The 24,305-nt window shown below is 39.9% G+C and overlaps 1 protein-coding gene across 4 annotated transcripts in view; it reads right to left on the reverse strand.

Annotated features, from left to right (window-relative positions):
* Positions 1-552: 552 nt before the first annotated feature.
* The window catches only part of PHACTR2 (phosphatase and actin regulator 2), a 137,080-nt gene continuing 113,327 nt past the window's right edge, over positions 553-24,305 (reverse strand). For all 4 annotated transcript variants that reach the window (XM_048080770.2, XM_048080771.2, XM_013194193.3 and 1 more), the window contains 7 exons: positions 23,883-24,082; positions 21,947-22,103; positions 19,426-19,481; positions 13,476-13,537; positions 12,218-12,355; positions 9,893-9,969; positions 553-5,775 (listed from right to left, as the gene is read on the reverse strand). In XM_048080770.2, coding sequence (XP_047936727.2) covers positions 5,760-5,775; positions 9,893-9,969; positions 12,218-12,355; positions 13,476-13,537; positions 19,426-19,481; positions 21,947-22,103; positions 23,883-24,082 — 706 coding nt within the window. In that variant the 3' untranslated portion in view covers positions 553-5,759. The remainder of the gene's footprint in view (positions 5,776-9,892; positions 9,970-12,217; positions 12,356-13,475; positions 13,538-19,425; positions 19,482-21,946; positions 22,104-23,882; positions 24,083-24,305) is intronic.

Raw genomic sequence — 24,305 nt, forward strand, 5'->3', positions numbered from 1 at the left:
AGTGGATGGGTCGCCCAGCCCTCTGATCAGCATCACCTCTCAGAGGTGCCCTCGCAGACTGGAGTGAGAGTTGAGTGCACAAGGATGCTCAGTACTGAGCAGTGCCCTGCGCCTGGCCGTCAGCTGCAGCTCTGCCACAGAAGACAGAGATTCTTGAAAGCCCCTTTTTTAAGGTAAAGGTGGGTCTATGAAACATGGCATATTAATACTGCTTTACAGAGTAAAGCATTTGGACGTGATGGTCTTCGTAGTCCTTTCCAACTGTCTATTCTTTCTATTCTATTCTACTGTTCTGTTCTGTTCTGTTCTGTTCTGTTCTATTCTATTCTATTCTATTCTATTCTATTCTATTCTATTCTACTCTACTCTATTCTATACTCTACTCTACTCTACTCTTCAAGCTGTATAAAAAACTGGAAAGGGACATAAACTTGAGCCTCCTCCACACCCTTCCCACCCCAAATCATCCAGATGCCCGTTGAGACAATCCACTGACATCTTTTAGTTTTGTTTAAAATCATACCAGCTAAAATAATTGTCCAAAACACAGTATTTCTTTAATTCCAAAATTTATACAAGTTTACAAATCAATATACCACCACACAAAGTAGTGAAAGGAAGAGAAGATATGTTTAGAAACATTTTACTATAACAATGCTCAAATATGGTTAAATTTGACATAGTATTGCAAGACTTTTTATATAAAGAATTAATGATTGAACAAGGAGATACAGAGAATACCATTAATTTCTTTGTTCCTATCCAATGCAATATTTAGCTTCTAGAAAACAATGAAATATTGGTGAAATGGCATATCTAGTTCGTATGAGCTCTATTTCCATTAAAATCCTGAAACAAGATGGGAACACTGACAAAATGAAACAAGACCTTATTAATCATTAAAGTTAATAAATAGAAACCTGTCAAAACATTACAGTGAAATATGTTTTTACTCTGTTCCTCCCTTTTTCTATATAGATACACTTCCATATTTTTTCCAGGTGCCTGTTAAACAGAAACTTTGATGTGTTCTGGGGAATTTATGTTTCTTTTTATTTGACCCTTGAAATATTTTAGTATCAACCTAATAAAAACTTTCAGAATTGCTTTTATTTTTGTTGTCCATCAAAAGCTAGGTCCCAGCAGTGAGTATTGCACTGAGCTTTGTACAATAAAAATACAGATAGCAACAGTAATGGAGCTAAATGTGAGAGCTCCTAAAGGCAGGAGGCAAGTTTATCTGTTTTTTTTTCACCCTGAGTACATCTTTATTTTAGTTCACAGCAGCGGCACAGGTCTTAACTCCATGAGATACAAATAAAAAATGATGATATGAAAGCAGTAAATATCGCAGTCCCGGTATACCTGGCAACTTAATGCACAAATGTAGGCTTCGAGCTTGGTTTACGTTACGATGAAAGCATTAGCATGCACGTGAGGAGAAGGGCTCACGCTCTTGTCCCTACTTTGGACGCCAGCAGTGCTCAGACAGGGGGTCCTTGGGGTGCAGGCTGCGGGGCACCCAGGCTGCCATGGCCCAGCCTGGCCTGATTAAACACGATGTTTTAATCATCTGTTCTGTGATGATACAAAACTGGGGCTCAGGCCGTATTTATAACCAGGCAGAGAGCTGCCCAAAGTACCACCCCGCAGCAAGGAGCAGGCAGAGCTGTAGGAAAATGATAAATCCAGCAACTAAATGCAGCCTTGCAGACCTGCAAGTGGCTGTGAATACATTCAGTGATTTGGAAGAGACACAGCTCCTGGTCCTACATCATTTCAAACTACTGCTTGAAATAGTTTTTAGCTTAAATAATTACTGGCATTTAGCCTTTTTTTTTTTTCCTACTTTTTGACTCTGCACATTTATCACATTTCGAGGGACTTCAAATACTCTATTTTTCATTTGAAAGAACAGATTTCAACTATAAGGACTAACTATAAGGACTTTCATGCTACCTGAAAGTAGACAGGCATCCTAGAACCATTTCAATTGGTCTTGTGAAGAACAAATTAGGATTTGCCTACGCATCCATTCTCCTACACCTACAGCTGCAATGCACAGTCATGCCAATAAACATGACCCAGGGGGTGGGTTCAGAAACCACAATTTCAGGTCACTCGTTTTCTCTTGTGTGGGTGTAGACATCTGAGTTCACATCTGACTTTGTGGAACATAGGTATGTGCGTAAGGTTTCTCACAAGTTTTGGATGACATTTAAACGAACTGTCCAACCTCATAAAAATTAACATCTTGATCTCTTTTAGCCAGCTTGACAGTACTACTTGTTGCATGAGAAGTGCTGTTTTTTTCCTTTGCCCTTTCTACATCTTCTAATTTTTTTTTCCACAAGGATTCCTCACTCAGGAGTTTCTCAGAACTTGTCCCGATTTTTCCTTGTTGACAGGCATGCAGCATCATGGAGAGTTAGTTACATTACATATTCTTTCCAACAGGCTGTTGTAGCAACTTGAAGATGTTTGAAATCATCAATTCAGAGGACCAGGAGATATAGCAGAAGCTCTGCTTTAGGCAGGTCAATAAGGTAAAGCAAACTTGCTTCATAGTGACATACCAAAATCTCACTTTTTATTGCATGGATAACACTTTACAGCTGTTGCTGTCCTGCCAGTTGATATTTAGAATATAAAAATAATATGTACAATTCTAAGCCTGTGCATGAGTACAATACACAATGGATAGTTTATAGTTCTGATTCTGCATATATACTACATTTTTACATAAGTCCCAATAAAGGCAACTCTTTTTGTCCAGTTACATACATTTGCTTAAGTAGTTGGATGAACCACGGGCCAAAGAATGCATCTGATTATTTATCATGGAAGTATTAAGAAATTACATGAGAAATAAAGGATAACTCAGCATCTCCAGCCAGGCCAGTACCCTGCCTGTAGCAATGGCTTGTAGTGAATACTTTTTTTTTTTTAAAAAAAAAAAAAAGAAACCAGGAGGAGGATAGCCTAAGTGATGTCTCAACTATACATCCTCATGCCTTATGGCAAAACACAGCTTGAGAATGCCTGTGCCAGAAGTTGTATCCTCATCGCTGTGTCTTAATTCTGAAATGAGAAGGCGGCATGTTTCTTGATGTCCGTGTTCCTGGTCTGGTGTGGAGGAATGTCTTCTTGCAGTGTCACTTGGTTCACTTCATCCTAGTAGCCTAACAAATGTTAGTTCACTTCTGTAGCCCTTGCACACCCTGGCATGTCAGTGGAATAGCTATCTGTTGTCAAGCTTATATGGTCTGACCTGACCTTGGCCAAAGCTATTGGTCTGTGCCCCAGCCATCTTTCTGCTTTGCGTATCTTGGCTACTTCCAAATGTTTGAAAGTGATTAAGGCAGCACTAATGTCTACTTAATTGTTCCAACTTGTCTTCTTTGAAGTATTGTGTTTTATACTTAAAAGTCAACATAGTAGACCTTTATAGGATTTTGGACACACACTTCCAAATTTGGCAACAAAAAAAAGAAGCCTTAAGCAGGAGAATTATTTATTAAATGCTAGTGTAAGTTTTTAAGTTTGGTCTTCGAATTCTAAAAATAAGAATAAGGATTCTACCAGAATTGCTGACAAACCTTCACTCTAATGGCCTGATCATTTCTGTATAATTTAGTGCCAAAGAATACATTTTCACTGCTTCCTTGATGTCAAAGTGGTGTTTCTATATTTATAAAATGATGTGCCATGCAGAAGCTGAACTCTTTTCTGCAAATGGAATCCTAATGCCTCTTATTGATTCCATTAAAAAAGGAAGGTGCTCGTCCCTCATCTTTGCTACAGGCATGTAGATGGCTATTTTATTTGGTTATTGATATTTTTGGATTGTACGTCATTGGATTTTTACTAAGATGTAAGCGATCCTAACAGTTATATAAATCTGTTGTGTTTTTTTTAAAGGTTTGTCAAATCATTTAAAAATAATAGGATGCCAGCTGTTGGAAAGCACTCTCCTGTTACTTCAAGTGCTCTTTACTAAAATAATCCACCACATTTATGCAAACCTGATCTTGCTGTAAATATCAGTAAAGAGGGAGATCTAATTAAAGCAACTAAATTGCCTTCCTGCCTTTAGGCTGACATCTAAAACAACAAAATCGTCAATTCTATAACGTAAAAACATTCCACAAGAATCTACTGCAGGTTCTGAGGTAAGAATCACATCTACACAGACCTTTTATTGCCTGAAAAAGAAATACTTACACTTCATAATTAAAAAACTAAACAGGGCACATAAAAGACAAAAATAAATTGTAATATGTACACACATTAGAAAGGATAAATAGCATATATATTGTAATACTGCATTAAATGTACGTATATGTGAATTCCAGACCCCCCCCAAATGTTGTGTACATTAATTCAAAGGATAAATAAGTGCTAATATATGACAGAGAATTCCTTAGTGTAAACAACGCCACAGGCTTTTTAATAGGCTTTTGTGCCAACTTACAAAAAGCATGTATTGCCTTTCACACTCCATACCACTTAATTTGAATAGCACTGTCTTCACATACACAATTTCAAGATAGTATAAAAAATTACGGATCTAAGAAGCATTCTTCACACTGAGCAACAACAGGCCGCAGACGCTCTAAGGATTTTCGGTTAGCTTTCACGAGACCGCGGGCTGAAGACACACTGATTCCCCCGCGAGTCCTTCCTAAAAGCAGTGCAAGGGTTCTTACATGTAAAACATCACATCAGCAATCACTGCTCAAACCTGCCGGTAAGGAATTCTGTGCCCCATTCCAATTCTGAGTTTGGACTCACACTAGCGTGATGTCGAAGCTGCCACTACTGCCTGCCATAGGTGCAGAAGATAACGATCCCTCTGGTTTGAATGACAAATGACAGGTGGAAAGGAGTGTTTCTAAACACAAATCACTTCGTTGCATTCATAGTGTCGCGTGTCCTTTGTCCTTCGAATCCTGTTTACGTATTTCCGAGGATCCAGAGCACATCAACATTAAAAAATGAAAAATATATGACTTGTTCTGTATGAACATTCAATGTATTTTCTTGAAGCATGCTCATCAGGATTTTAAAAAAGACATCTGAGTTATAATAGGACTAATTTCTGGCAACTGTATTTACTGGCACCAGAGAAAATTACAGTTCTTCACTAAGTACTGATGACATGAGGACTTGTGGCTTTCTGTCTTTCTCAGACAGGCTGTGGCCACTAAAAACTACATGCACAGCTGCTCACACTCTCCTTTTTTTTTTTTCTTTTAAATGATTCCTCCCACTGGCCAAGTGCATCCCTACGCAGTGCCACCCACCCCGCTGCTCTCTGCTGACTGACAAGGGAAGTCTCTCCCCCGGCTCTCCCAGTCCTTCTCATGCTCCCCCCCTGAGTTACCCTCAGTCACAATGCCACAAGCTCTGATGAGATCTTGGCCGTAGGCTCTCAAGCGATTGTCTTCTGCTCTTCCTGACTTGTCAAGCTCCGAGGAAAAAGGCCATCAACTTGTCTCTGTGGGCTGGCCACAGGACCATGCTCTGTCTTAGCATCGAGATGTATCTTTGTTAAAACAAACACTTCGTATGGGTTCTGCTCCTAGTCAAATCATTTGTTCATTGATAAAGACAAGGGCCACATCCTTCATTAACCTCAGGGCAAGCTGCAAGACACGCTCACACTCAGTCAAGTTCCAGTGCAATCTCGGGTCTTCAGGACGCAATGATTTCCCCAAAGAAAATTGTTACATGAAACATGGGATGTGGTCGAACAATTATGGACGATGAAACCTGAAATGATAAACCATTCAGAATTATATTTCTGCAACTGACACAGGGCTATGGTGAGGCTCAGGTGCTGGCATATGTCTGCCCGTACCATAATTACCTGTGCGACCTGCTATAGGGAACCTGCTTTGGCAGTGGGGTTGGACCCAATGATCTCTGGAGGTCCCTTCCAACCCCTACAATTCTGTGATTCTGTGATAGTCAAGGCCACACCTCGAGTACAGTATTGAGCTTTGGGCCCCTCACTACAAGAAGGACATCGAGGCCCTGGAATGGATCCAGAGAAGGGCTACAAGGCTGGTGAAGGGCCTGGAACACAAGTCCTGTAAGGAGCGGCTGAGGGAACTGGGGTTGTTTAGTCTGGGGAAGAGAAGGCTCAGGGGAGACCTCATTGCTCTCTACAACTTCCTGAAGGGAGGCTGTGATGAGGAGGGGGTTGGCCTTTTCTCCCAGATAACTAATGATAGGACTCAAGAAAATGGCCAAAAGTTGAGCCAGGGGAGGTTTAGATTGGATATCAGGAAACCCTTTTTCTCTCAGAGTGGTCAGGCGCTGTAACGGCCTGCCCAGGGAGGTGGTGGAGTCACCGTCCCTCGCAGTGTTCAGGAAGCGCGTGGACGAGGAGCTACGAGATATGATTTAGTAGCTTAGTGGGTAGTATTGGTGATAGGAAGACAGCTGGACTAGATGATCTTGTAGGTCCTTTCAAACCTTGTGTTTCTATGATTCACCTGTTACCATGGTCCCTAGCACAGCTTTGCTTGGGTCAACCACCGCTCTTCCAGATGCTGCCTTGGCATGGCAGGGTGAGCGCAGGCCAAGGGGCAGACTGGACATGGGAGGACGCTATGACAACTCTCCTGGTGGTGGTGGGAAAGACGTTAGCCCCAGGAATTCAAGCCATGCCAAGCCTGCTGGCCTTAGGGCTGGAGAAGAGCTTCCAGTCCACTTTGTTTACCAGCACAGCCTGAGTCACGTTGCATGTACTATTTGGAGATACTGTCAGTAAATCAGAAAAGCCTTGCTGAGCCATAAAACTTAACTTTCCATATTTCAATCCTTCTGCCAAATAAGGCTAACAAAATATTTAGGCAATTTTTTTAAAGTAAGAAACAAATTTTATAGCACTGCAGATGCTTTATCCTATTTTTGCCCGCTGTGGCAGATAAAGGCCCAAATACACCTTGCCTTTTTTTTTTTTGAGTTTTAGATAAGGCGTATACATCACTCCAGATTACCTGTATGAAGGACAGAGAGACATGGGTTGCACCAAGGGTGTCACCAATCTTTTCTAGAATAAGTTGGGTGCCTACAGCAACAGCACTTCTAACTTAGCTTAAACAGAGTGAATCCAAAGGGAGACGAAGGAGGGTGCTGATACCAGGTCCTCAGTGTATCCATTACCAGATTTCTAAATCTGTTTAAATGGTTTTAAAAGTGCATGTGTCTGCGGAGCAGTAAAAGGTGCATCAACAGACAGAACAGTTAATGATCCACCTACCACAGCGGGTTTGTGAAGGTTTTTGACACATTTTCTCCTAATAGATCCAGAAAAAAGAAAACAAGCCCCACATTACCTCAGCAATGTGGTACAGCACAATACAGGGATGCAGTTTTCAAATACAGGAGATACACACAAAAGCTGACATTCACAAGGATGCAGCTCATCTGCTAAGTGAGGGTACAGTGCATTGCAAAAAAGACTTGGGTGTTTTTGTATTTGTGTATAACAACAATATATTGGACTATATATAGCATTTCCATTAGAAGCACTTTATAAACATCTGCTAATATCCTCTTCCCAAACTTTTGTTTATTCCTGTATTTTTAGAAACTCAGTTTCTTGGATTCTGTTACAAAATAACAGAAGGAATCAATCTAAATTACTAGGAGTAGAAAAACCATTCCACTGACAGTCATTACAGTAAATCATGAAAAATGAAAAACAGTGGCTTTTCTTTCCCAAGTTTAACATCAAATTTGAACAATTCAAAGATACTGTGAATACTGACTATAATAATAAAGCTTCTTATATTGATTAATTAACTGTATGTTGTAAGACATTTTTATTTAATAAGCAGCTTTATTTTTGTCTCATTCTATCATAGAACTTCACAAATAAATGTTTGTTAACCTGCTGCCCATACAAGTTTGCATTATGTCAGTCATCATCCTTCAAAACCTTTTTTTTAAAAAAAAGACTGACTTCCTCTCTGGCTCTTGTCTACAGTTTTCATAAAAAAATCACTTTGTTGTTGCATTAATCCAAATGTAATTGTGAACTACATCATTTTTAATGAGAGGTCCAGGAGGAAACTGAACCTCTTTATGTTCAAAACTGCAACTGACTTAAAACGCCTGCATTAATTTAGCTACCTTAATGGGCTTTTCCTAGTGTTACTCTATTTAGAGTTTTGTGCAGTGGCTCCACAACACATCCAGTGAAAATAAAGGTAGGGAGGGAGCAGGGAGAATCTGATCTCCCTCAGGTTGAAATTCCTCCAGGACCCTACAGAATCATTGCCTATATTTATCACAATCTGGCCATGCCTATTTTTGACTCTATTTTTCAATGCCCTCCTCAAAAAATGTTTTCACTTAAAAAAAAATCCCTGAGATTTTTCGTTCAGCTTTCAAGAATCCTACTGTAATCAGTCTCAACTGTTTTCAATTCTAGTGAAAAAGTATCTGATTCTTTTTGTGTGACTCATGCGTATCCATACTTATGCTCCTATACTGCAATGCAACTCAGAAAATCAAACAACTTCAGCAAGGGGTTGCACTTCATCTCTCCCAGCACACAGAAAGATTTCAATTCCTGCTCATTTTCCTTTTCTCACTTGTGAAGTCTATTTTTTTTTAATTAATACTGCTATAGTTTTGAAGAAGATACACTTCCTACTACCTGAAAAGATAATGACCCCAGAAGCCAAACGAGAATATAGAAATCCATATCTGAAAAGGACGTTTTCTAATTGTCAGAATGTGACACTTCATTAAAACCCTGCCTCTTTTTTCATCTCCTGGCTTAGTTTTGCTCTCTGTGAAACTGGTTTATTTTTTGAAAATTCATTTTTTCATGTTATATCTACATGGAAGTGTGTATATATTATTACATAAAAAAACACGTTTTGGTGAAAAAGATGAGTAAAGTTGTGAAACCAAGCTCTAAATAAGGAAATGCCAGAAATCACCAAACACCTATCTCTCGTTGTGAATTTTCATTTTGACACTCTCTTTAATTACAGGATTCACACTCACCTGCTAGGATCTTAAGTTTGACTGAAATAGTGAGACCTAGTCTAGGCCAGCTGTATCTGATAACTCTTTGTGAAAGTGAAGACAGTAATACTATGTTTGCAATGCTGGTTGATCCTAACAGCAAGTTCTGCTTGCTGGTGTCAGTTTTTAGCCTTTATAATTTCAAAAGATATGAACAGATGCCATGGGGCTGGCAGAAAGCACCTCTCTCCTCCCAGGAATAACTCTGCCAGTTTTTAAGTCCTACTAAAAACTATGGACACTTTAGAGCTCTTTAAACAATAATGCTTCAAACAACATCTTGGTGTTATCCAATACGTAGAATGAAACAACTCCTGATTAAAACATTACATGCAGCAAACAAAGAATATTAGAGTCTGCCTTGTTCCACAGAAACTGTTGGCAGGAGCCTACGTGACTCATAGGAAGTTCCCCATAATATCGATAGACTTAGGTTCAACACATCATCTACTTTTCACTTACCAAACATATCTGCAAAAATGCATACTTCCATGACCAAGGCAGTACTGCCGGAAGACCCTTTTATATGCTTGAGGACTGATAAATTCATCTGGGAGAAAAGCTGAGTCCTTTCAAAGGATTATTGTCTAGATTTCCCAATCTTTCTCCATTTAGCAACTAATCCACTGCAGTCACCTTCACTGCCCTATCAACTTCAGGGACTGCATCAGCAATACTGAGCATCCCACCAGAATCAGTGGTGGGATTCAGCTGGAATTCAAGGGGACTCATGGCAGGAATCTGTTGATGGAACTAATTATGAGACAACTGCAGAGGACCTGAAGAAAAGCAGATGGCAGCTGTCATCTCTCTGATGCAAAAAGATAGATTCACCCACCTGGTAAATTGCCGACTTTCCTCATGTACTTCCATTTCTGTGCTTTTAAATTCATTCAGTTCTTTCCGTATTGCTGCCTAATAAACAATAAATATATATTCAACCATAAGAAACATGAATTGTAAGGAAAGTACAGAGTCTGAGAGGAAGCTAGCCCTACTCTGGTAGCTCTCACACCTTTCTGATCATAAACATGAATGAATTCTTTCCACTTACAATTATTTGTAGCAGTACCTTACAAAGAAAACCAAAGCATCAAACAACAACAAAGAAAGACAAAATATACTGCAGTGGGCAAGCCAACCCCGCACTGCAATATGGCATTTGCTACAGATGAAAAAAGGAGAAGAAAGTCTGTTACCTCCACAGTCACCCGTTGAATATGCATCTGCAAGGGCACTGTATCGCCACGCAAAGCCCCAGAGGAGCCAATGAATCACAGGTCCTGCACGGTAATTGTACAAACAGCAGGATCCTTGTATCTCCCACTGGAGACAGGACTTCAGGGATGCAAGATGAATAGCACTTTTTAAGTGCGAATTAGTCACTTGGCTTGATTAATTTTATGAAAAATTGCATGAAATATTTGGACATTTCAGGCTTGTGTTTTCAGTTGGCAAATACTAAAGAGCAGCAGAAATTTAGTGCACTTTACAAATGCCAGTGCTTGTTGCTTACATTAGAAGAACAATAAGCAATTTACTTCATCAGGTAATTCATATAATTTCTGAAAAATTCTACTGTATATTAGAAAGGTTTTTGTTTCTATGACAAATGACTTCCTACCTTCACTGCTAAATGAAATGCCAGTTTATTCTTGCTCCCTCTTTTCTTTCCCCATTTTAAATAGAAACAGTATCATTTCATTAATCCCTAAAGAAATCTCATCTGGCATGCAAGCCTTTCAATGCAGAACAGACATAGAGCATGATAAAATTACAGCATCACCAGACTAAGGTCTCATAAATGAGAAATTTCATTTTAAGCAGGGTATGGTTCTGTTTAGCCACAGCAGCACACTTACACGAGGCTGCTGCAATAACTAGGAAAGAGAGCGTCATTTCTGAGCACCAAATCAGCAGCAAAACCACCAGAGCTCCAGCTCCATAATATTGTTACAGTACTATCTTCTGCTCCCACTGGAATTAGAAAAATGAATTCCTTGGGAGAAAAGGGCAAAGGAGTTTCCAGGCAACCCAGGGGCTTTGCCTTTCTGCTGAGGCCAACGAACATGGGGATCAGAAGCAGCCATGGACATCTGGTCATTACAAAATGAACTGAGATTAAAACCCATCACCCTAGAGTAGACAGGAAACTCCCCTGCTTGTTCTAGTGAAGCTTACCCATTTTTTTTGGTAAGATGGACCTCAGTGAAAGTGGAGGTGCTGCGTCCTCTAATCTTCCACAGAGTATATGAGGACTAGAGAGAGTTCAGTACCTCCCAGAGCCAACATCTTGAAACATTTTAGGTACATTTTTAATGTCTCCACCTTGACTTGCTATGAGAGTCTCCCTTGAATATCAGGAGAGCTGTCATTAATGCTAAAATACAAGCTAAAATAAAATTAGTGCTTCACAGTCCTCAGCCAGAAGACAATGGATTTGTGCACACATAACTTTTCATACCAAGCACATGTCATAGGATTACCATAAAAGTTGTTTCAAATCAAGTACTAAAAGGGCCAGAACTTGATATGTAAATCTAACATATAAAACTTTCCTTTTATGAAGTGGTGTAGGAGGAAAATGGATGAGTATTTTACGGCAATCTTTCGCCAATTTATCCTTTAAAAGGGAATCACAACATAATTTGTCCCATTCCTTGTAGTTAGGCAGAGGAACTATTAATTGCAGCATGTTTGGGGCAAACCTCCCAAGGACTGCTGCCTACATAGAATTATCTCCAAAATTGGTAATTATGGCCAAGAATCCTTAGAAAGATGGAACAGCTTCTACCTTTTACACTTGAATGGATTGCAAAAATAACTCTTGGTGATACTGATGCAGGCTTCTGCCTGCAGAAACTTTGCCTGAACTCCAATGATCATGGCTATCTTTTCCAACAGCACGTACCTGGCTTAGCAAGGCTTTAAAAGTGCAAGAAATTCTGGCCTGATCTGTTGTAAAAGAGCTGGCAAACACACCCTTAACAGGCATCTGAGTGAGTTTTCTTAGCTGCAAGCAGTAAATGCCCATCACCATGACAATTTTGCTGTCTCCAGCAGATGCAACGCATGATGCTTGCACCAAGAAATCACAGACCAGAAGAACCAACCAAAAGTGAAAGATGCAAGAATTTAATTGTAATCTAAATCTGCCCCTTGCCTTGTCTGCGGGAGTTAGCCTGGCCCAAGGCTTGTCAGCACGACGATCATAATCCGGAGAATCTGTGACCTCCACATACTCATTAAACCGCAGGATTCGCCTTGCTTGAAGTTCGGCCACTGTAGGCCTCAGGCTGAGCTGTAAGCCAAAGGCAGAAAATAGTACACTTAATAAGACATAATAGAAGAAAAGCCGAGGGTATGATGTAATCTCTAGAGAACTTTAATGGTGTTTCTAAATAGGGTCACTTTCAGGTGTCTAAAAAAAGGCACCACCCTGGGAGCACTGTATGGGAATGGGGGAGCAGCATAACCTAATTTCTTCAATTATAAAAATAGTCTCTGTCAGGCAGGTCACAGAGAATCTTGACAGTTATCCCTGGAATATTAATTGTGACTTTGCAACTGTCACTCTGTTTACCCCACTAGATGATAGGTCTGTCTGCATTTACGATTACACACTCTGGTATGTTCGGCTATAATACAGAAAATAAGCCTGATATGGAGGGACCTGCCTAACTGAAAAAAAAAATTAACATCTGGTGGTCAGGCATTCTATCTTAGTCATTACGATGCCCAGCCACAGGGTTCCAGTCACCTCAAACAACATTCATTTTAATCAGCTAAAGACAATTACATTAAGGAAAAAAAAAAATAATACTGCAACTATTTTTGCAGAGAAGGACAGACAAAGGAGACGTACAAAAATTTTTCCCATCCTCTCCCACAATGACACCCCAGAGCTGGAATAGCACATCACTGTTTTGTTTTGTTTATTTATTTATTTATTATTTTTATTTCACAGGGACAATGAGCACAATCCCATCTGGAGCAGGCAAGACTCCTGACGTGGCCAGGAGAAGGGTGAAGGAATGGGCACACACTGCTTCGCTGCCCTCTCTGCTGCCCAAGGGAAGAGTGGATCTATAGGCATGGCTGCCCTTGAACATATGTGACAGCGGTGGTCATGGTCACAGAGGAAACTCGCAGATCATTTCTTCCCCCTGCTTACACGGACAAATATTAAGCATGGGTAGACTGTATGCTTTTTTGAGGTATGGGAAACCAGAAAGAATGGGGTTTCTCCCTAGAAGGATTTGGCTGGTACTGCCTTTTAAACAGATTTCTAATATGGGGACATGACTAACGCATATTTGCATTAATGTATGTACACTAAATTTTTGAATCTTACAAAAAAATAATCCTATGCGCACAAACACAATATAAAACAAAACAAACAAAAAAAACCACATCATCACCTTTCTACTGAGTCTACGTTTTATTTCTCTTTTGGCTTCCTGTTCCTCTTCTTCATTCTTCTCTGTTTTTAGAAGAGAGAAAAAGCAGTGAATATTTACATATTGTAACTTCACATACTTAATTCTCTTGGTTTAAAGCTTCAGGACTTCAAATCTTGGCTAATGTTTGCTCATAGTTAGGGGTGATCCTGCATGTATTCTCTGCTTTTTGATTTTGTGTGCTCTTACTTCTTTTCCCTATCCACATTTCCCCCCATTTCTGTGGACTTCTTGAGTCACCATGATGGGTCAGGAACATAGCAAAGAGAAGGCTTCCGTGTAACAGCAAGTAAGAGGTATTCTGAAAGAGCTGTCTAATGATTCAATTACTCATCCTAGTATTAAAATCACTATTGCTTTTACTTCCAACATGCCATCTCTTGATTAAGAGTCTAATTATTCATAAGGGTCAAAGAAAAAACTTTGCTCTGAGTATCTGAATCAGCCGAGTGTCCTCTACTGCTACAGAATGGAATGAATCAATGACAATTCTTTTTACTGTCAGCTGTTAGTGCAAATTGTTTTTGTTGCTTTAACATTTTTTTCTGACTTTATAATGAATGTATATGATTCATTACTCAGATATTCTTGGTTAAAGACCACTAGCTAAACCAAATGCAATGTATAATTTCTATGCCCTGAATGGGTACAACAGAAAATTGCACGTGCATTTTCTGAATGTACTTGGGAACAAAATTGAAATGTGCTATTAATAAATTTCTGAGCTAACCAAACTTGATTTCTTGAGTGCCACTGACAAGAACACTTACAAGGGCACATTCATATAGACTCAGCATTTTTTTAATTTGATGTGTGTTCTGAAGGATATTATCTATTTTATTGATCCACCTCATAGTTACATGCAAGCTTAACTTTGTTGTGGCTGAAATATACCACCTAGAAATATTTTTAGAATTCAGATCCTGTTTTATTCAAGGTTGGTAGTTATGGATTCCAAGTTGCAGTTCAAGGCTAACTATAAAGCTCATTTGTCTATTGTGGATGCAGCCAACCTGCATAGGCGAAAAGGCACTTTTAAATTCCAGCGTCGTTCAACACTCTGTCTGCTATGGCCAGCCTGTGGAGTTACTATAGGCAACCTAGCTGCAAAAGAGCTTCCATGTCATGGCTGGTATGCTGGAGGTAACACTGTGACAGGTCACCTAACAGCACTTGCACATTTCATTGCTGACTCAAAGGCTCTCAAGTAAGAAGAATACAGTGGAAAGGGGAAGAAGGACAAGTGATTAAAGAAAAAAAAGAAAGAAAGAAAGTGACGATAAGAAGAACCAGCCCAAGAACTGTTCTGGGAGAAGATCCCAACACCAACCCCAGATTTCTATTGGCAAGATGCAATTGCAAGGGCTTGCAGCCAGAATTAGGTTGGATCTATTGTTGATGGTGATTTTATTGAGATACCGAAATATGAACATAATTCATGGTTTATTAATAGCTTTTCTCTTAAACCATGAAGAAATGGATCTGTAAGGATCTGTAACTGACAAAACTGAAAAATGGAGAGTTAAAGATTAATTTACTTAAACTTTATTATTATTATTATTAACATATCTATCAATAACCAAGTTGTGTGTATTTGAGGACTTGACTTTAGAGGGTAACTCTTTTTATGACATCTTCACCTAACAAAATCAAAAGCTCTCTAGCTTTTTTTAGGACAGGTAAGTCATCTGTAGGCTTTTGTTTAAACAAAATATTACATAGTACTTAAACATAAATTATTAATTTGGGGTTCCATTTACCTGGGATTTGTTTGACATACAAATTTTTGCCCCTTCAGGAACTGAATCACTTCAGTCCTACCTCATAGAAATTCTCCAGTAGCAGAAAAGATGCAACTGGATAATGCACATCAGTGGATATACACACACAGTTACACATTCAAATTGGTTTATTTCTAGAAAGAAAACTCAAGAGCTGACGTAAAGGGACTGAAATCTGGTGGCTGCTGTTAATGTTCTTAATCTGCTGTTTGGCCAAAGGCACCTGGTTCCTGGCACTGACCACTCTCCCTTGTACCTAAAGCACCTATTGCATCTCTCCAGACTGCTGAGCGGAGCGGTGCTCTACAGAAACACTGCTCTGACAGAAATTCTTACTAAGAATAACACTATAATGCATTTTTTTGTCTTTTAAAGTTTTGAAAGTTGCCACAGTGATTTAAAAAGATGCATTGAGCTAAAAATAATGGGCCTTGTGCTCCTTCTCCTTCAGGTGTCGTGGAAAATCCCTCCCAGAGGCTAAGTTCCAGCTGCAGGTATGAACTGACTGACTCGCCCAAACAGGAACATGTTAATGCACTGATACACCTTTCTGACTGCTTTCCACCTTAAAAGCAGATCTGATCTGTAGGATGTGGAGGAGGAAAACATAAACACAGTGTTCCCAGCTCCAAGTCCCCTCCTCAGGCTGCCACGGTTGCTGCACTGGCAAAGGACCAGCTGAGCAATCGCCCTTTGCTTGCAGCACTCTCCAGTCAGGTCCCAGCGAGCTGTGGCTTTCCTCCTTCCCTGCCTGCAGCTCCTGGGAGGCACATCAGCATCAGCACACAGGTCAAACGGGCATTTGACTACCCACTGAAACCATTTTATTTAGTGCCATGGTCTCCGAGTTAAAAAGCCCAATGGTCGAAGTAGAACAAACAGCTTCCCTGGCATCTGTACGTTATCGCTCCTGCAACGCCTGCCCCATTAAATCCTGTCACCTTCTGTTTCTGCGGGACATCTGCTTCACAGCAGAAGGGGAGAAGAGAAGAGAGGATTTGCTCTGCCCAAGGACTGTTCTGCTCTTGACCAGAAAGCACTCCAGGAGCATGAAACTGAACTTTCCATTGTGTCCCTGTGGGGATTAGCTATGTTTAGACTTCTCTGTGGGCTTGCTGAGGAAAGAAAAAGAAAAGACAAACAAAGCGCCTCCCTCTTGGAATGCTGTGGAACGCAAAAAGCGGCTTCTAATTCCCGGTTTTACAAGAAAAGATAATCATTAATATTCCCTAACTAGCACCAAGGGCTAAACACTGCTTTCTACAAAGCCAGTACTGGCAAGCGTGCAGGTGCACCGGACAAGAAGTTCACTGTCCTTTACAGATACGGGAAAAAATACAATTATCTTAATCTAAAATTCCTGGAAGAATAAAAAGTTTCTTTGCTGTAATACAATGCTATAAATACTACCAGTTCAGAGCCAGTACAAAAGAAACCTGGTCTGTATTAAAACCACAAGCCTTTATCTGTTCCTTTGAGTGGACTCTTCAGCTATCATAACTTTGTTTTAGTGTGGGAAGACTCAAAAGTTTGGATAGTTTTATCCAAATTGTTTTTACACAAAGCAGCCTGCAATGTCTTGCAATTTTACTCAGTCACAGGATTTTCAGCAACTGGTTTATCTGGTAATATTATCAAAACAAATCTTCTTGCAACACAGATTTCCTCATCTTAAATGGAAATACAGAAAAAGAAGACATTCTGACTTTTTCTGAACCTCTTGAAAGATTTGGGCTGAACTTAATCCTGAAATAAACATTTGGACCTTTACCACTTAATGTAACCTCAATGTCTGATAAATATTACTCAAAACAATACTTTCCCTTGGATGCAGTTTACATACAAGCAATAATTTTCCCCACGCAATACTTAAAAAGGAGGAAGGAAGCTTTATGAAAGGAATCCCAACTTATTCACAAAAGTTGCCTACAACAACAAAGGCATTTAAGAGATGTAAACATTTCTGAATGATCCACAGGAAGGGAATGCCATAATTTTGATAAATGATATGCAGGTTTTAGAGCTGAGAAAGAACTTGCACTCTCAAAGGGCTCTGAGTCAGACTGTCATCACAAACACTGTCTTTTCTTGTGTTTGCTTTGCTTTTTAAAAATTAACTTGAAATATTTTATATCTCTGTGATGAGCAAAAAGCAGTTGTGTATTCTACATGTGCTTGTCAGTGGCTCTGCTTTTGTTATTTATTTATTTTTCCATTTATATGTCTGCACTTCAGCACTTATTTTTGCTCTCCCTTGCACCTTTAAGCCAGACACAGGGAAGCAGCAGGGAAGGATGGCTGGCTACAGAAGAAAAGAACAGTGAAGGGGTATTGAGTGCAAAGCATGGTATGTTGCCAAAAACATCAAGTAAACAAGCTGAAACAGGAGTAGAAATCTATTAACTGCTTTCCAGTCTTGAGCTACTTATTGCAAAATCAGTGACCAGAATAAACAATGGCAAAAGCGATACTAAATACACTATAAATATGTTGGTAGATCAGTTATCTAGAGATTAGCTAGACAGAGAGCACAAGAAGCCCAGCTGATGTTCCCACCTCAGTGTCCATATCCCGGAGCACCAAAGATGTTTTGGAATTACGTTTCCCACATAGTTCAGTGTGAGCTGCTTGTCATGTCAAATACTTCTGTATTTCCCATTTTATCTTTATTATGACTATGCAATCTACAGGTTAAGAAATTATGCCCTTAGAAAGCTCATTCACGTTATGTATTTGACAGGAGTCCCTTGAACTTGTGCACAATAATGCATAAACAGTAGCTTCCCCTTTTCAATAAGACATGACACAATTTGACTTTGAAAAGCTTGCACAGTAGCAATAAGATTTCATTAGCGCAGAAAGTTGCCTGAAAGCTAATAATTCTTATTCCTCCTTGATTTGCTGGCCTGAGCAGGTGACAGTGACCAGTCCACGGACTTTGTCAGGAAAACAGCCTATTAGCTTTTCTTCCATTGGCATGCTATGCACCAGGGTTACACAGATGAATTCCATATTTTTTTGAACAATTGTTGGAAATAACTGTATTATACCTGCTCTTTCAGTTACATCAGCTGTGGAAAGTTTTATATATATATATATGGTATATATATATACCATATATATATATATATATAAAGAACAGATGAGTTCTGAGATTTGTTGCTATGCATGAAAGGCTTCCATGTGCATTTTCTTCCTTGTAAATGTTTGTATCATTTATTTCTTTGATGTAAGCATCAGCTACTAGCCACTCCTGCAGAAAGAACACAGGGCTAGCTGGAGCTGGGCATGGAAATTGTTACAGTGCGTGTTTAGATAACATCTATATTATAACATTTATAGATATAGATGTTCTATAGATATAGATATCATATAGATAACATCTATATTATAAAAAGATTCATAAAGACAAAAAATGCCTGTTCTAAAGAGTTTAACAGCCTAAAAACAAAAACAGCATAACTAAATTGGAAAATAAGTATAGAAGGTAAAAATCCAGTTTTCCAAAGTTATTCCCCTGACTATTTGAAATACACAATACACAGACTTAAATTTTTCTACAGGGATACTGAAGAATGATTTAATCATCAAAAAGATATTCAGTAGGAAGGTACTATCCAAGTTTCAGTACTGAAGACAAATAAATACATTTATTTCAGAAATGGATATAAGTTATGGATATAACGCTGAAGCATTTGGCATATGCCTGTTCCCTTTTCTCTGAATACTTCACCTTTCTTCGTAATCCACTTTCCAAACTCTGTCCTTATATCCCACCTCCAAGTCTTACTGATATTCCCTCTTCCTCCTCAGAAAAAATAGGTGGAAGTTTAACCAGTCTTGAACTGCTTCTAAGGGGTATCTAATTCATTTCTGGGTTTTAGGACTGGCTTCAAGAAGTGGGATTGTGACAAGAAAAATTCAGCATCTTGAATATATGCAATTTTCACAGCTACCATTACAGGTTAGCATGTAAGTCTAGTGTTGACTTGTTATTTTCAAGAACATAATTTCTCTCCAATTATGGATCTAACACTAGAGTACCAATGACCAGGCCTCCATATGAATTCAACATATGCTGTGCTCACTTTCTAAGTAAGTATTAACTTAAACCTGAATAAAATACTTACGCTTTAGGATATTTCTTTGCTCTAGCTCTTCAGTTGTAGGCCTCTGGCTAAGCCTCCTGTAAGAACAAAGTAAGTGACTGATTTTAAACCAGATCTAAATAACACCTGACGATTTGTAATGCAGCTTAAAAGGTGTCTTATATAGCCATTCTTATAAAGCTATTCATTTCCAGTTGAGGTATTCAACCACAGACAATTTCCACATGTAGTTATAATACCTGGGCATGTAACCTCAGTACTGACTGGGTATTTCTTTTAACATTTATATACTCACCACTTGAATACATAAGTGATACTTGCACAATATTACAGAAATTGTACAAGCGAATTTAAATTCCTCATTTACAGGTATAATTTTATGAAAGAGTTTGTAAACCTTTTTTATCCCCAGGCATCATAATTACGATAAGCTGTGCAATCATAAGATTATTCTCAGGTATTTTGAATGCAAATCCTGTGTTTTTTTTTTAACAAAACAAAACATAAGCTGAGCATTCCTCATCAATTTGCAAGTACATTAAAATTGTGGAGTTTCTATTAAAATTTGATTTTATTTAGTTACTTATATATAAAAATGACCGTTTAAGAAATATCCGAGATACTAATTTTCTGGTCTATATAGCAGAGAACATGGTGGATATTGTCTTTGTGTTTAATAAACAAGTTCACTTGTTTGCTTGAGAAAAGGAGCAAGAAAAATTTCAGCAGTAAAATTGATGTTGCAGATGTCTTAACAGTTGGAAATCCCCTCTGCCCAGCAACCCCCCCCAGCTCACTACAGACCATTTGTGGCCTCATGAAAGCCACCTGATCCAAACAACGCTTAGCATTTCTGTGACACCTGGAGACAAAGAGGATGGTGCGGAGGGTGCTTGGGTGCTTGTGGCCATCGAATGGGACTGGAGAGCTGAGTTTTGACTCAAACAGGGACTTTCTGGTAAGGAATGGAGAAAAAACACTGTGATGGAGAGACTGGTTTCCAGCTACACTATGGGGGGATCATTTCTGGGAAAGAACTGCTTCAGCATCAGACCTTTTGTTTTTTTAACAGCTCCAGGTCTCATTATGTACAAAGTTTCCGTTGTGTTCATGTGATTTTCGGACTGTGAGGAGGTTTGAAAGGAGTGACCAACCCCATGCTGCAGGAAGTTCCTGACCCAGCACTCACTGGGCTGTGGGAACAGGACTTCCACTGCCTTCAGACACTTTCCCACCAGATCTCTGCTCTGAGGTGCTGATCATGACATCAGGAATTTTAAAAGAAGATGCCATAAACGTGGCTGTGATTTCATACCTGAGCACAGGTATTGCACCTGGCATTGTACCAGGCACCATAAGCTTTGCACATCTATTTTATCTCTGCGTGGTGAGGGTGCCAGCCTGGCAGAACTGGCAATGCCAGGCAGGAGAGCTGAGGGCAAGAATCAAAGAGCGGCTTGTTCACTGTAAGCCCCACAGGGAATACAGATAAGCGGGATGTGATTACCAGAGCTGGAATTTGGTTAGGAAAGCACTGATAACAACCAGGCTTCTTTATTAGCAGGAGAAAAATGACCTTTGGGCTCTACAAAAAAAGATGTATACCTCTCACAGTTAGGGAATGAAATAAATTACTTAGCTAGCCATGCAATTCACGGAGCACCTCAGCACATGTGCTAAGTGCTGGTGCCGGGCTGCTGGGCTTCTGTACTGGAGTAGCACTGGCTGCACTGCCCAGTATCTGGAAATCTAACAAACACAGGACATCCTCCAAGTCTGCCTGGACGACATTGCCGAGCACAAGAGAAACAACGACAGGCCTGGGAAAATCCAGATGTATTGTAGTCTGTTCTCAGAGACTGTTATAACCAAAATTAACACTTTGGATGATTTTTTTTTAAGTTTGTAAAAATAAAAGTGAAAACTATTTTTTAATGCTATGTTCTCAAGTTCAGGAGCAGAAAGTAATCTATGTTCCACAGCAGTTAGGAGCATGAGAAAGACATGAGCACACTACTGATCTACAAATCCAGTCTCTGTTAATTTCTTTTGTTGGCACCAGGACATGAATAATTAATCATATAGAGAACAGGAGAAGGGTGGGAAGGAACATAAGGGAAGAACATGCACAAGCATACTTTATGTGTCTGAAACTACAACTCTGACTGAGAGGGGGACACGTAAGTTCAAGTCCCTGCTAACCAACATGAGGAAAAGCTTGAACCATGGTACTGATTGTTCTGGAGTCACTTTTATTCCTATATAAAACAAACAAGCAAAAAAACAAACAAACAACCAAACAACCAAAACAAAACAAAAAAAAACTCAGCCTCTGAAGCTCTCAGGTTTGTCTCCAGCAGAACAAAAATCTAACACTGACATTTTAAAGTTTTATGAGAAATTAAAATACAATTTTCCAGACTGTTTTACCGTGAAGATCCTGCACTGCATATTGGGCTGAATTTAAAATGTGAACCCAATGTTATTCACCATCTTCCTCCACCTCCACCCAGTAAAAACACATTTACACTGCAACTAATACCTCACTAGCTTTGTTCCAATCTGATGTCTGATTTCCTGCCTCTCCTCTTCAGATGTGCACTGCAAGATGTTTTTGTCTTCTAATTCTTTCTTAGATGGTCTGTTGCCAAGTTTGATAGCAAGAGTATCCCTACGACGAATTTTACTTGCCAAAGAGCCTGAGGAAAGGAAGAGGAGGGTAAATTTAGTTCATTCATGCTTAGGTTACAAACACAAACTGAGTAAGGACTTTAATACCTCCCCAAAGCAGCCTTGTTCTGACATGCAGGTGAAGAATTTTAATTAACATCAAAAGGGAAATAGTTTCAACTCAGCTCACAACAATAAAAAGTTGGAAGACTTGCATGAAAAAGCTAACAGCCAAAATGACAGAGGAGTTTTACAAGGACAAATCTACATTTATGTGTCTTTGAAGTCTGATACATTATAGGCTGATTTATTTACCTACTTAGTACTGTTAGCAAAATGCTGCTCTTTTTCTTAAACTTTAAATGAAAATGAGAACAAAGTCTTGTTCTTTCATCTTTCTCATTTTTTTTTCCCCAATGTAATGCTACTTATTTCTTGTATACTGCTTTCTATCTTTAACTAGCTTGTAAAAAATAAAAATAAAAAAATAGTTGAATAAAATGAAAAATACTCTGAGAACTCGCAAAGTATTCTAGGCAGGATGCCCCAGGCACTGAAGCAATCTCTTTATCCATAAAGCAGATACAGTAGGGACAACAAACACACCATTTTGCCTGTGTCAGCATCAGGCAGCTGTGGAACAACTTCCCTTGTCTCGTTATTCTGACAGAGAGGGCTACCTATGTCCTATGATGGCGTGATTTTATGATGTATGACAGTTTGTTAAGGTCACAGGCTCCCATTTCACTTCTTATTAAGACACTGCTGCTGTCTGAATCGATGAATTTTTAGTTGCTACCACTTTGGATGGTATTCAGACCAAAGGGAGAACTGCAGAAGACTTCAGTGTCTCAAGCTATCTGGCACTTCACCATCTGCTGCACCAGTGTTCATGCTGTTACATGCCTTGCCCTTGGGTCTCCTGCAGGGCCTTCCAGAAGCTGCTGAGGACAGCGTCCAGTGCGAGCCAGTCCTCCTGGAGGTAGGTGTGCTCCTCTGTAACCAGCAGTCTGGAATGGTGGCTACATGATTCTGAGCCATTTTGGGGGCTCAGTTTCAAGCAGCAGCTGAGAGCTGCCATGAAGCAACCTCCCCCATCACCTGACTCCCACAAGATCTCCAGTGCAAGTCAGTTCAAAGCCACAGTGGTGCTTTAAGGGTAAAGATTCATTACACGTATGAGCCCCAATCAATAAAACTTAGGGCTGATGCCCGAACGTGGAGGCCTTGTTCAACCCTCTTCTCCTGAACCTGCTCCTCCCACCTCCACTCCCATCCATGCAATGCTTGATCTGGTGCCACCATTGCATGGGTCCCAGCAGGATTTTGATCACAATTGTCTGGGAAGGGAGAAGAAGGACACTCATTTCTCATTTACCACTAGGTAAAACACTACATCATCTAAAGCCATGCCACGCAGCCATATCCTGCTCTCTTTACTTTGCACTAACAGGGGTCAGGCATGGTCACGTAACACAATGTGCAAAGGGTGGTCTGCAACTTGTCAGTGGGATGCCCTGCAGTAGCACCACATCCTGGAAGAGAATCACCCACAGACTGATAGGCTTGCTTCCAGCTCTGTCCCAAAGTCTTTGCTCTGCTGCAGGCCACAACTTAATGGGGTCATCTGCACAACAACTCACTGGGCGTAGGAGTCATGGACTACACGCAACCAGTGAGCTCCAGTTAGCAATCTGGCTACCACAGCAGCTTTGCAGGCTCTCTGAGCCAGCCCAGGACAAATGCATATTAAAGATACCCTAAGATGGCCAACCCTTCCCAGTACCCTCTTCTTGTTAGGGGCTTACTTTCAGCACTAGCATTATCATCATCGTCGTCATCGTCATCATCTGTGTACAGTATCGGCCCATCAGAGTCCGAGTCGCTGCTGTGGCTCTCTCTGCTGCTTTCACTCTCAGCAGGGGCAGCAGCATCAGAAGCCTCCTCCAGTGGTTCAGAGTGGGTCTGGTCAGGTGCCTCTGCTTCTTGGTCATCCTTGGTAGCCAGGCTATGAATTCATAAGCAGACACGGTGTCACATTAACGCAAGCAGTAGAGAACACGAATGGGAGACAGACTGCATAAGCAAGCATGAAAACAAAAGTTCTGCTGCTCAAACTAACTTCTCTCTCTAAAACTGTATGTATGTAAAACATATGCAATGTATATATATGTGCATGGGTATACATATCTGTTTATGGGTAAGTATGTTATGAAGAAAGATGCAGTCTA

Source organism: Anser cygnoides, chromosome 3 (assembly GCF_040182565.1).
Source record: "Anser cygnoides isolate HZ-2024a breed goose chromosome 3, Taihu_goose_T2T_genome, whole genome shotgun sequence".
NCBI lineage: Eukaryota > Metazoa > Chordata > Aves > Anseriformes > Anatidae > Anser > Anser cygnoides.